The sequence below is a fragment of the Nerophis ophidion genome, linkage group LG24 (assembly GCF_033978795.1).
Source record: "Nerophis ophidion isolate RoL-2023_Sa linkage group LG24, RoL_Noph_v1.0, whole genome shotgun sequence".
Lineage (NCBI taxonomy): Eukaryota > Metazoa > Chordata > Actinopteri > Syngnathiformes > Syngnathidae > Nerophis > Nerophis ophidion.
In genome coordinates this window covers 14,250,305-14,264,109 of record NC_084634.1, presented here as the reverse complement: position 1 = coordinate 14,264,109, position 13,805 = coordinate 14,250,305, and the positions used below count along the sequence as shown (strand labels likewise).

General features: G+C 38.5%; 1 protein-coding gene across 5 annotated transcripts in view; it reads right to left on the bottom strand.

The window, feature by feature from the left end:
• Positions 1-3,963, bottom strand: part of brms1lb (BRMS1 like transcriptional repressor b) — a 33,932-nt gene extending 29,969 nt beyond the window's left edge. For all 5 annotated transcript variants that reach the window (XR_009804022.1, XM_061885705.1, XM_061885704.1 and 2 more), the window contains exon 1: positions 3,697-3,963. Coding sequence is in view for 4 of the 5 variants with exons in the window: in XM_061885705.1 (XP_061741689.1) it covers positions 3,697-3,958 (262 nt within the window). In the remaining variant the exon portion in view is untranslated. The remainder of the gene's footprint in view (positions 1-3,696) is intronic.
• Between the last annotated feature and the right edge of the window lie 9,842 nt (positions 3,964-13,805).

Here is a 13,805-nt window from a genome sequence, read left to right as displayed (position 1 = left end):
TAAATGCCTGACCTGTGGGAAACACTGTAATACCGACTAATATTTCAACTACCAAAAAACCGGCATGTTAGGAAACACGAAGTCAGGTGCATGAGCACTAGCGTCGTTGGGCCTGATAATCATGGCGGACTAACTACACGGACTTTGCTCCGGAGATTTCCCCTTGGAGTAAAAGGAGCCAAGCGCTTGGTTTAACGTCATTTCCCTCGCTTCCCGGTGGGCGCTTAAGAGCGCACTGCGGGAGGGAGACAGGTGTGGACAATATTGGAGACGGACGCACTTGTCCCCACACTTAAAAGTATACAGCAAAGGAGAAAAAACTATTTTATGTTGCTTTTATTGTCTCAATACAGCGTTCATCAGCTGCTGTGAGTGAGAGTTAATGAGGTGAGGAAACATCCATCCATCCATCCATCCATCTTCTTCCGCTTATCCGAGGCCGGGTCGCGGGGGCAGCAGCCTAAGCAGGGAAGCCCAGACTTCCCTCTCCCCAGCCACTTCATCGAGCTCTTTCCGGGGGATCCCGAGGCGTTCCCAGGCCAGCTGGGAGACATAGTCTTTCCAACGTGTCCTGGGTCTTCCCCGTGTCCTCCTACCGGTTGGACGTGCCCTAAACACCTCCCTAGGGAGGCGTTCGGGTAGCATCCTGACCAGACGCTCGAACCACCTCATCTGGCTCCTCTCGATGTGGAGGAGCAGCGGCTTTACTTTGAGTTTCTCCCGGATGACAGAGCTTCTCACCCTATCTCTAAGGGAGAGCCCCGCCACACGGCGGAGGAAACTCATTTCGGCCGCCGAGGAAACATGCAGCAGGTTTTCACAACTTGTTTATAAAGTATTTAGTTTTTTTACTAGGATGATCACTTGTTCTTTATTTAACTGCAAACTGTATCAGTGTTCCAAAAACATCAATAGTAGCTCAAATGTTTTGTTATCTCATAGACCTGAAAGAAGAAGATTGTGTATTCGATGTGAGAGGTATCACTGCTCTTTATTTTTGTTGGTCAAACTGTTGTACTGAACCACAATGAGGCGTTGGAGAAGAACAAAGCTTGTTTATTAGACTTCATCTTCATTAGCCAAACTGCTTTGTGTCTTATTTTACTATCAAAAAGTAAACACTGTTTTTTCATGTCACAAAGGTAATGCTTCAAAAACCATTCGTGTGACACATCATTTTGTTAATGTCTTATTGTGTGTAGTTATATTCTATGACATATTTTTGTTTAAACTCTAAATGGATCCGTCCCGATACAGCATCTACATGTACATACAAATGTACATAACTTTGAAAAAAATTAATAATAATTAAAAAAACCCTCTTCTATCAGAATGTAAAAATGGAAATAGAGGCATCATGTAATGACAAAAAGCTGACAATTTTATATTATTAAAGAATTTAAAAAAAATAATATTTGTCCATATATATGGATAACGTTTATTTTTAGCCTTTTTATTAGATATTACAAATTACATCGTGGACTGTACCTCTGGATTGGCAGACCGGGGTGGTGGTTCCTCTCTTTAAGAAGGGGAACCGGAGTATGTGTTCCAACTATCGTGGGATCACACTCCTCAGCCTTCCCGGTAAGGTCTATTCAGGTGTACTGGAGAGGAGGCTACGACGGATAGTTGAACCTCGGATTCAGGAGGAACAGTGTGGTTTTCGTCCTGGTCGTGGAACTGTGGACCAGCTCTATACTCTCGGCAGGGTCCTTCAGGGTGCATGGGAGTTTGCCCAACCAGTCTACATGTGCTTTGTGGACTTGGAGAAGGCATTCAACCATGTCCCTCGGGAAGTCCTGTGGGGAGTGCTCAGAGAGTAGGCGGTATCGGACTGTCTGATTGTGGCGGTCCGCTCCCTGTACGATCAGCATCAGAGCTTGGTCCACATTTCCACCAGTAAGTCAGACGCGTTTCCAGTGAGGGTTGAACTCCGCCAAGGCTCCCCTTTGTCACCGATTCTGCTCATAACTTTTATGGTCAACATTTCCAGACGCAGTCAAGGCGTTGAAGGGATCTGGTTTGGTGGCTGCAGAATTAGGTCTCTGCTTTTTGCAGATGATGTGGTCCTGATGGCTTCATGTGGCCAGGGTCTTCAGCTCTCACTGGATCGGTTCGCAGTAGAGTGTGAAGCGACTGGGATGAGAATCAGCACCTCCAAGTCCGAGTGCATGGTTTTCACCCGGAAAAGGGTGGAGTGCCATCTCCGGGTTGGGGAGGAGACCCTTCCCCAAGTGGAGGAGTTCAAGTACCTAGGAGTCTTGTTCACGAGGGAGGGAGGAGTGGATCGTGAGATCGACAGGGGGGTCGGTGCGGAGTCTTCAGTAATGCGGACGCTGTTATCGATCTGTTGTGGTGAAGAAGGAGCTGAGCCGGAAGGCAAAGCTCTCAATTTACCGGTCAATCTACGTTCCCATCCTCACCTAGGGTCATGAGCTTTGGGTCATGACCGAAAGGACAAGATCACGGATACAAGCTGCGGAAATGAGTTTCCTCCGCCGGGTGGCAGGGCTCTCCCTTAGAGATAAGGTGAGAAGCTCTGCCATCCGGGAGGAGCTCAAAGTAAAGCCGCTGATCCTCCACATCAACAGGAGCCAGATGAGGTGGTTGGGGCATCTGGTCAGGATGCCACCCGAACGCCTCCCTAGGGAGGTGTTTAGGGCACGTCCGACCGGTAAGAGGCCACGGGGAAGACCCAGGACAAGTTGGGTAGACTATGTCTTCCGGCTGGCCTGGAAACGCCTTGGGATTCCCCGGGAAGAGCTGGACGAAGTGGCTGGGGAGAGAGAAGTCTGGGCTTCCCTGCTTAGGCTGCTGCCCCCACGACCCAATCTCAGATAAGAAGAAGATGGATGGATGGATATATCGAGATACATATCAAATATTGAGTTTAAGTAAGGATATATCGGAATATACTTTTTGTTCATAACGCCCCACCCAAAACCCACAATGCAAAGCGTAAACACGTGTGTTTATCGAGCTTTACGTTTGAACAAGTTCGTACCTTGCGCCATGCAGGGTTCAACCGGAGGGATTCAGTTGAGATCCCTCGGTGTGATCAGAAAAACCACTGAACTCTCGCGGTGCAATCTCAGTGTCGCTTCTGGTCGCTTGGCAACCGCTTTGAATCATAGTGGGGCTTGAGGCTAACTAACGGGTCCTCCAATTCTCTTTTTCTTTGGCGAATCTGCGCCTCGGTTTGAAGACGGCAACAGTCTTTACCGGAGCTGTGATCCCGAACCAGTGGTCAAAAAAAATTCTAAATTATCACAAAAATAAAAAAAAATTTAAAAAATTAAAAAGCCTTTTTTGTTGTTCTATGCGTCATTTCCTGTTTGACAGGAAAGCTCCGGAAGTGACGCAATAGACAATAAATTGTCCAGTAAAAACGTAACAAACGTTTAGTGTTTCATAAGCAGCCCCAAACAAACGTGATAAACATCAAAAACTATAAAAGCTGGACAACAAATGACGTCATTAGTCCAAAAATATATTTTAAGAAAACCTTAATGTAAGGGCACAAATGTAGCACAAATGGGGACAAGTTTGGGGAGATTCTGACAAGGTGGGGGGGTGTAACCTCACACTGGTACAAATAAAAGTCCCCGCAGTTTTTGAATATATTTCGAATAACATATAATTTTGCACGTCCTAATGAGTAAATAAGTGGCATAAAAGTAAGATTTGTCCCACCTGAGCTGTCTCCATCTTCAGACACGGACGTGCTAACCGTGTCCTCCTCGTCCGTGCTGCTAGCGTCTTGCTCCGGGAAATCCACCTCCATTTCTTCGTGGTTGTTTTCCTTCTTCTCCCGGGAATGGACCGGCATCACGACTGGCGAGCCACGCACCGTTAATGCCGCCGTCGATGTGTACCGTGAGTGTAAACGACGTTGTCGCTGAGGCGGATAACCGGTTAGCGACACCGCGTCAAGACAGCTGGGGACGCAAAACATGGCCCCGCTGGACCAATCAGGAAAGGTTTTACTCAGGCGGCCCAATCAAATAAGAGTGTGTAGAAGTGGCGCTGACGTGCGGGATTGTGGGATTTGTAGTTATATTCATTCAAGGAAGTTCGTGTTGTTTTCTGAAATGATTTACTTTGTGTAATCGATATTCAGTATTACATTCCAAAATAATCAATAATAAACATAAAATATGGCAAATATTTGGGATCAGGAATGCAACTTTTTCTTTCTTTTGTCTTATTTCTGTCAGTACTTTTCCAAAATTACAGCATCACCACACATACTGTGTCGACTAATGTGATTGTTGTATATTATATATAAAATATATATATATAATCTCATAATTTGGATTATTTAACTCTGATTTGCCATTTTCTTATTTTCATAATTTCGATTCTCAATTATATAATTTAGATTTTTTAAATCTCACAATTTAGAATTTAAAAAAAAATACATAAGCATTTTTATTTCATAATGTTGACTGTAGAATCGCATCTAATAATTTCAACTTGTTTTATCTCAGTTTGATTTTGGACCTCGTAATTCACTTGTTATCTAATAATTTCGACTTTTTATCTCATAGTTAGTGCTTTTCATCTCATATTGTTTATCTACATTTTTCTTTTTATCTCATATTTCGATTCCGATTTTTTTTATTTCATTATCCCACCCTCTTAATTTCGGCCTTTTTATATAATTGACTTTTTATCAAATCATTTACACTTTCTAATCTTTTATCTCAAAGTTATTACTCCTCCCCACAATAAGTTTTTTATAACAATTTCTTCATCACATTGTTTTGACAGAATTGTGTCTTTTTATCTCATTAATAATCAAATTGTGAATGTTTTCATGTCATACATCTGACTTTATTTTCAAACAAAATCTATTTGAGTTTTTTTTCACAGCTATGGCATTTAATCTCATCATTTCTATTTTTGACCTCATCATTTCAACATTTTTATGTCATAATTTAATCTTATCATTTTGACTTTGTTACCTCATAATTTCGACTCTCAAAATTAAGATTTTTTTATCTCATAATTTTCATCTTTTATCTCATCATTTTGACTTTTTATCTTAAAAAATTGACTTTACGATTTTTAAAACAATTTTTTAAAATCTAATAAATGTGACTTTTACCTCATAATTAAATTTTGTTCCAAGCCCGCATGCAGCTGAGATAGCTCCCCCGCGACATCAAAAGGGACAATCGGTAGAAAATGGATGGATGGATGGATGGATGGATGGATAAATCAAAGTATTTAAAAAAAATTCTGACTTTCTAATCTTTTATCAAATAAGTAACTTTACAGGCTTTCATACACACATTTGCTTAGTTGAAGGTAAATCATTAATTAGCATGACTTTGGAATTTGACATCAAAGGTAACAAAAAAGGGTAATGTTTGCTTAGACATAAACACAAAATAAATACCACAAACGGACGATTATCAGTAAGTATGAATTGTGGTATGCCGATTAAAAACATTAAATAAATGACAGGAACAGACCCAACAAAGCAACCAAGAGAGCTGACTCCGTCCTAGGCTGCCCACTAGCTCTCGGCCAATGTTAAACCCACGGGCATGAGCAATAATACGTCCAGGGAGACCGAAGGGAGACCATCCTGTCGCTCAATGTTAGCTCCGGTCTCTCCACGCAGTCCAAATAGTCATGGCCAAAAAACTTCCCCAGGCAGATCAAACGTTTAAGCAAAACGCACCAAAAAGCAGTTTAGAAGTCAGGGAAGTGCCACCCCTTGTTGAATAGTCTTGAAGGGGCCCGAACAAAAAGGCAAAAAACACACCAAAGCAAAAATCAAGAATACAAAGTAGGACAGCGGCGCCATCTTGAAGAAAAAAGTAATACAAAATAAGTTGGAACAGATGAATATAATATCCATTATTATTTACTATGTTTGTTTTAATTTAAAGCAGAATTGTAGGTCAACCAAAATGAGTAAAAAAAAAACTTGAGTTCATGAGTCACCGAAAAAACTGAATGGATATTGGACAACTATGATGTCATCAATAATTATAATTAGAAAGCATACTCATGCTGAACTCAATGACATCAAATCTTGAAAAAGAATAATGTAATAAAAGTGATAACGATTACTCAGATTGATCCAGATGATACACACACATATATGTATATGTATATATATATATATATATATATATATATATATATATATATATACACACACATATATATATATATATATATATACACACACACACATATATACATATACATAAATACACATATATAATGTATGTATGTATATACATATGGATATACATATATATACATATACATAATATATATATACATACATACATATGCACATACATACATATACACACACACATATATATATATATATATATATATATATATATATATATGACTGAATACTTTTTTGTCCCACTGTGTGTCTGTGTGTGTGTGTATATATATATATATATATATATATACATTTATAGTATTGTCAGCCATCAATTGTGCAATTTCTCCAACCTAAAATGATGACAGAGGTCTGTAATTTTCATCATAGGTACACTTCAACTGTGAGAGACAGAATGTGAAAAAAAAAATCCAGGAATTCACATTGTAGGAATTTTAAAGAATTTATTTGTAGATTATGGTGGAAAATAAGTATTTGGTCACTTCAAACAACGAAGATATCTGGCTCTCACAGACCTGTAACGTCTTCTTTAAGAAGCTCTTCTGTCCTCCACTCATTACCTGTATCAATGGCAACTGCTTGTACTCGTTATCTGTATAAAAGACACCTGTCCACAGCCTCAAACAGTCAGACTCCAAACTCCACTATGGCCAAGACCAAAGAGCTGTCGAAGGACACCAGGAAAATAATTGTAGACCTGCACCAGACTGGTGTGAAATAATCAGCTGTGGGAGCAATTATCAGAAAATGGAAGACATACAAGACCACTGATAATCTCCCTCTATCTGGGGCTCCACGCAAGATCTCATCCCGTGGGGTCAAAATGATCATGAGAACGGTGAGCAAAAATCTCAGAACCACACGGGGGGACCTGGTGAATGACCTGCAGAGAGCTGGGACCAAAGTAACAAAGGTTACCATCAGTAACACACTACGCCGACAGGGAATGAAATCCTGCAGTGGCAGACGTGTCCCCCTGCTTAAGCCAGTGCATGTCCAGGCCCGTCTGAAGTTTGTCAGAGAGCACATGGATGATACAGCAGAGGATTGGGAGAATGTCATGTGGTCAGATGAAACCAAAATAGAACTTTTTGGTATAAACTCAACTCGTCGTGTTTGGAGGAAGAAGAATACTGAGTTGCATCCCAAGAACACCACACCTACTGTGAAGCATGGGGGTGGAAACATCATGCTTTGGGGCTGTTTTTCTGTTAAGGGGACAGGACGATTGATCAATGTTAAGGAAAGAATGAATGGGGCCATGTATCGTGAGATTTTGAGCCATAACCTCCTTCCATCAGTGAGAGCTTTGAAGATGAAACCTGGCTGGGTCTTCCAGCATGACAATGATCCCTAACACACCACCCGGGCGACAAAGGAGTGGCTCCGTAAGAAGCATTTGAAAGTCCTGGAGTGGCCGAACCAGTCTCCAGACCTCAACCCCATAGAAAATCTGTGGAAGGAGTTGAAAGTCGTGTCGCTCGGCGACAGCCCCAAAAAACATCACTGCTCTCGAGTAGATCTGCATAGAGGAATGGGCCAAAATACCAGCTACTGTGTGTGCAAACCTGGTAAAGACCTATAGTAATTGTTTGACCTCTGTTATTGCCAACAAAGGTTATATTACAAAGTATTGAGTTGAATTTTTGTTATTTACCAAACACTTATTTTCCACCATAATTTAAAAATACATTTTTTAAAATCCCTAAAATGTGAATTCCTAGATTTTTTTTCACATTCTGTCTCTCACAGTTGAAGTGTACCTGTGATGAAAATTACAGACCTCTGTCATCATTTTAAGTGGGAGAACTTGCACAATCGGTGGCTGACTAAATACTTTTTTGCCCCACTGTATATATATATATATATATATATATATATAAAAATAAGATTACATAATATACATATAATTAATATAATTAGATATTAAGTGTTTTGAAGGTTTGCCTCCTACCCTTTTGACTTCCGTGACAACCTCCTTAAAGTTTTTAGTAATCAATCAGAAATATATGCAGTGTTTCCCTGCATGTACAGTTAATGGTTGAGGTACTATCGTTGGCCATCAGATGGCGACAAAATGGGAGCTATCAGTCCACTGGTGCTTTTAAATTAAATGAATACATTATATATACACACACACACACACACACACACACACACACAGATATATATATATATATATACACATACATATATATGTAAATACATATATACATACATATATACACATTATGTATATACATACATATATATATATATACATACATATATATGTATACATACATACATATGTATACATACATACATATATATGTATACATACATACATATACATGCATACATACATACATATACATGTATACATACATATATATACATGTATACATACATATATATGTGTATATATATATACATACATACATATATATGTATATATATACATACATATATATGTATATATATATATATACATACATATATGTATATATATATATACATACATATATATGTATATATATATACATATTATATATATATATATACATATACATACATACATACATATATATATGTACAAACCCTGTTTCCATATGAGTTAGGATATATATATAAACGGAATAAGATGATTTGCCAATCCTTTTCAACCCATATTCAATTGAATGCACTACAAAGACAAGACATTTGATGTTCAAACTCGTACATTTTTAAAAAATTCTTTTGCAAATAATAATTAACTTAGAATTTAATGGCTGCAACACGTGCTAAAGTAGTTGGGAAAGGGCATGTTCACCACTGTGTTACGTCACCTTTTCTTTTAACAACACTCAATAAACGTTTGGGAACTGAGGAAACTAATTGTTGAAGCTTTGAAAGTGGAATTCCTTCCCATTCTTTTTTTATGTAGAGTTTCAGTCACTCAACAGTCCGGGGTCTCCGCTGTCATATTTTACGCCTCATTTTCGATGGGAGACAGGTCTGGACTCCAGGCGGGCCAGGAACGTACCCGCACTATTTTTTTTACAAAGCCACGCTGTTGTAACACGTGCTGAATGTGGCTTGGCATTGTCTTGCTGAAATAAGCAAGGGCGTCCATGAAAAAGACGGCGCTTTGATGGCTGCATATGTTGTTCCAAAACTTGTATGTACCTTTCAGCATTAATGGTGCCTTCACAGATGTGTAAGTTACCCATGCTTTGGGCACTAATTCACCCACATACCATCACAGATGCTGGTTTTTGAACTTTGCGTCGATAACAGTCTAGATGTTTCGCTTCCCCTTTGGTCCGGATGACACAATGTCAAATATTTCCAAAACAATTTGAAATGTGGACTCGTCCGACCACAGAACACTTTTCCACTTTGCATCAGTCCATCTTAGATGATCTTGGGCGGCGTTTCTGGATGTTGTTGATAAATGGCTTTCGCTTTGCAAAATAGAGCTTTAACTTGCACATACAGATGTAGCGACAAACTGTATTTAGTGACAGTGGTTTTCTGAAATGTTCCTGAGCCCATGTGGTGAAATCCTTTAGAGATTGATGTCGGTTTTTGATACCGGGATCGAAGGTCACGGTCATTCAATGTTGGTTTCTGGCCATGCCGCTTACGTGGAGTGGTTTCTCCAGATTCTCCGAACCTTTTGATGATATTATGGACCGTAGATGTTGAAATCCCTAAATTTCTTCCAATTGCACTTTGAGAAACGTTGTTCTTAAACTGTTTGACTATTTGCTCATACAGTTGTGGACAAAGGGGTGTACCTCACCCCATCCTTTCTTGTCAAAGAAAACTGTGTTTGTATATGACAAAAACACAAATTATGCAATATTTTCCTCTAAAAAAAAATTATAGATGTAATATTTAATGTGAAATAATCTGTGCCAAAAATAGGTTAATTATTCAAAGCAACATTCATTTTGATGTATGAATGATTTTTGAGTAATGGTGTTTAGAATTTTTTATTTTTTTTTAAATGCTTAGGGATGCAAATGGGTCCCACTCATAAAAGTGTAAAACATATGTTTTACATTTTTTTCCCACTTTCAACTCTTAAATCTCTAGATCAACTTCAGATCTGTCTATCAATTATAAGTTTTTTTTATTTAAAAAAATATTGTATGCACTTTTTGTCGTAAAAACAGATTTTGTTAACGGCAAACACACATACTATGCATTATTTTTCCCAGCAAAAATTTGAAAGTGGAATATTTCATGAGCCAAAAAATAGGTTAATAGCAACATTAATTTTGATATAGTATTATAAACATTTTTTTTTATCAGAGATCGAAAAGGGCCCCACTCATAGAAGTGTTAAAAGTAAGTCATGCATTATTATTTTTTTATTTTAACTTTCAACGCTTAAATCTCTAGATCAGGGGTGTAAAACTCATTTTAGATGGGGGGCCACATGGAGAAAAATCTACCCCTAAGTGGGCTGGACTGGTGAAATCACGGCATGATAACTTAAAAATAAAAAAAAATCAGATTGTTTTCTTTGTTTAAAAATAGAACAAGCACATTTCTGAAATTGTACAAATCATTGTTTTTTTTGTACAAATAACTGTTGCAATTAATAGTACATACACTCCAGTTTTCGTTATTTATATTTTCTGAATAGATGATGTGATAATGTTCATCAATATAAAAATATATCAAAATCAAATTACAGTATGTTATTTGAATTGGGTTAAAATCACCAAAAATTATTCCCGGGCGCAGCCACCGCTGCTGCTCACTGCTCCCCTCACCTCTCGGGGTGTGATCAACGGGGATGGCTGAAATGCAGAGAATAATTTTGCCACACTTAGTGTGTGTGTGACAATCATTGGTACTTTAACTTTTTAATGTAGTTTGTTCATTTTCCTTGGTATGAACATCATGCGGTTTATTTTCTACATATGTTGCATAATCTACAAAGATACAAATAATTGTTATTGTGACATTTAGTGGATTCCTTTTAGAACATCAGTTTCCGTCATTCAAAAATTTTAGGTTAATTTTTATACTTAGCAAACTCATCCAGCGGGCCGGATAAAACTTGCTCGCGGGCTTGATCCGGCCCGAGGGCCGTACATTTGACACCCCTGCTCTAGATCAACTTCCGAACTGTTGATTGTGAATTTTTTTAACATTTTTTTTGTTTGTTTAATGCCTTACTTGACATGGAAAACCTTTTTTTTAAAATGGCAAACACACAAAATATGCAACAAAACCCCAAGTGGAATATTTAAGTAACTGCAATCCAGCTATCCATCCATTTTCTACAACTTATTCCCTTTAAGTAACTGCAATAAAACTGTCAATAATCCATAACAACATTGATGCTGATTCATTATTATTTTTTGGGCAATGAAAGTTTTAAAGGAAAAAACCTTGCCTACATTAAAGTTCATTTGACTTAATAGCTGGTGAAATTTCTTGCGAGTATATTTAAGCGAATGTTGAACTCAACTCTTCCATGACGTCAACAGCAAGCTAGGTAATGTTTGCTGTGGTCCGGAACAAGATGGCACACAAACAACTATCTGAAATGCAGCCAATATTACACACAGATTATCAATCAATCAATCAATCAATTAATGTTTATCTATATAGCTCTAAATCACAAGTGTCTCAAAGGGCTGCACAAACCACAACCACATCCTTGGTAAAGAGCCCACGTAAGGGCAAGGAAAAACTCACACCCAGTGAGACGTCGGTGACAGTGACAATGATGAGTATGAGAAACCTTGGAGAGGACTGCATATGTGGGCAACCCACACCTACGGCAGTGGTTCTCAACCTTTTTTCAGTGATGGACCATCCATTCATTTTCTACCGCTTATTCCCTTTGGGGTCGCTGGTGCCTATCTCAGCTACAATCGGGCGGAAGGCAGGATACACCCTGGACAATTCGCCACCTCATCGCAGCATTTTTTAAAGGTTATTTTTAACTTTACCTCGACAAATAGACCTTCAGTTGATCTAAATATTTACAGTAAGCGTTGAATTAGAGAATAAAATGTCTCATTTAAACATTTTTATGACATCAAACTTAAAGGCCTACTGAACTGAGATTTTCTTATTTAAACGGGTATAGCAGGTCCATTCTATGTGTCATACTTGATCATTTCGCGATGTTGCCATTTTTTTGCTGAAAGGATTTAGTAAAGAACATCCACGATAAAGTTCGCAACTTTTGGTCGCTGATAAAAAAGCCCTGCCTTTACCGTAAGTCGCAGACAATGACGTCACCCGTGTGAGGGCTCCTCACGTCCTCACATTGTTTGTAATGTGAGCCTCCAGCAACAAGAGCTATTCGGACCGAGAAAGCGACAAATTTCCCCATTAATTTGAGTGAGGATGAAAGATTCGTGGATGAGGAAATTTAGAGTGAAGGACTAGGGAAAAAAAAAAAAAAAAGTTACGAAACAAAAAAGGCGATTGTATTGGGAGCGATTCAGCTGTTTTTAGACACATTTACTAGGATAATTCTGGGAAATCACTTATCTTTCTATTGTGTTGCTAGTGTTTCAGTGAGTTAAATAGTACCTGATAGTCAGAGGGGTGGGGCCAAGGGTGTGTTGACGCCAGTCTCTGAGAGAAATCAGTAAGCAGCAGCAGGACAATGATGAGTATGAGAAACCTTGGAGAGGACTGCATATGTGGGCGACCCCCACCTACGGCAGTGGTTCTCAACCTTTTCTCAGTGATGTACCCCCTGTGAACATTTTTTAAATTCATCCATCCATCCATCCATTTTCTAACGCTTATTCCCTTTCGGGGTCGCGGGGGGCGCTGGCGCCTCTCTCAGCTACAATCGGGCGGAAGGTACCCCCTAATCAGAGCAAAGCATTTTTGGTTGAAAAAAAAGAGATAAAGAAGTAAAATACAGCACTATGTCATCAGTTTCTGATTTATTAAATTGTATAACAGTGCAAAATATTGCTCATTTGTAGTGGTCTTTCTTGAACTATTTGGAAAAAAAGATATAAAAATAACTAAAAACTTGTCGAAAAATAAACAAGAGATTCAGTTATACATAAAGTTTTCTACACATAGAAGTAATCATCAACTTAAAGTGCCCTCTTTGGGGATTGTACTAGAGATCCATCTGGATTCATCAACTTAATTCTATAAAATTTCTTCACAAAGAAAGAAATCTTTAACATCAATATTTATGGAACATGTCCACAAAAAATCTAGCTGTCAACACTGACTATTGCATTGTTGCATTTCTTTTTCACAGTTTATGAACTTACATTCATATTTTGTTGAAGTATTATTCAATAAATATATTTATAAAGGATTTTTGAATTTTTGCTATTTTTAGAATATTTTTGAAAAATCTCACGTGCCCCTTGGCATACCTTCGAGTACCCCCAGGGGTACGCGTACCCCCATTTGAGAACCACTGCCCTACGGGACTGAAAGCAATGGATGTCCAGTGAAAGTCCAGTCCATAGTGGATCCAACACATAATGTGTCATGAGACATGAAAAACTGAATTATATACAAAGGATAAAAGTAAAGGATATTAAAATGAGATCAAATATACCTACAAAGGAGGTAGCTTACCACCACCAGGTGTGAATGAATGTTGACTCCCACTTCTCTGTGAGCGCTTTAAGTGTTTAGAAAAGCGCGATAAAAATCTAAGTTT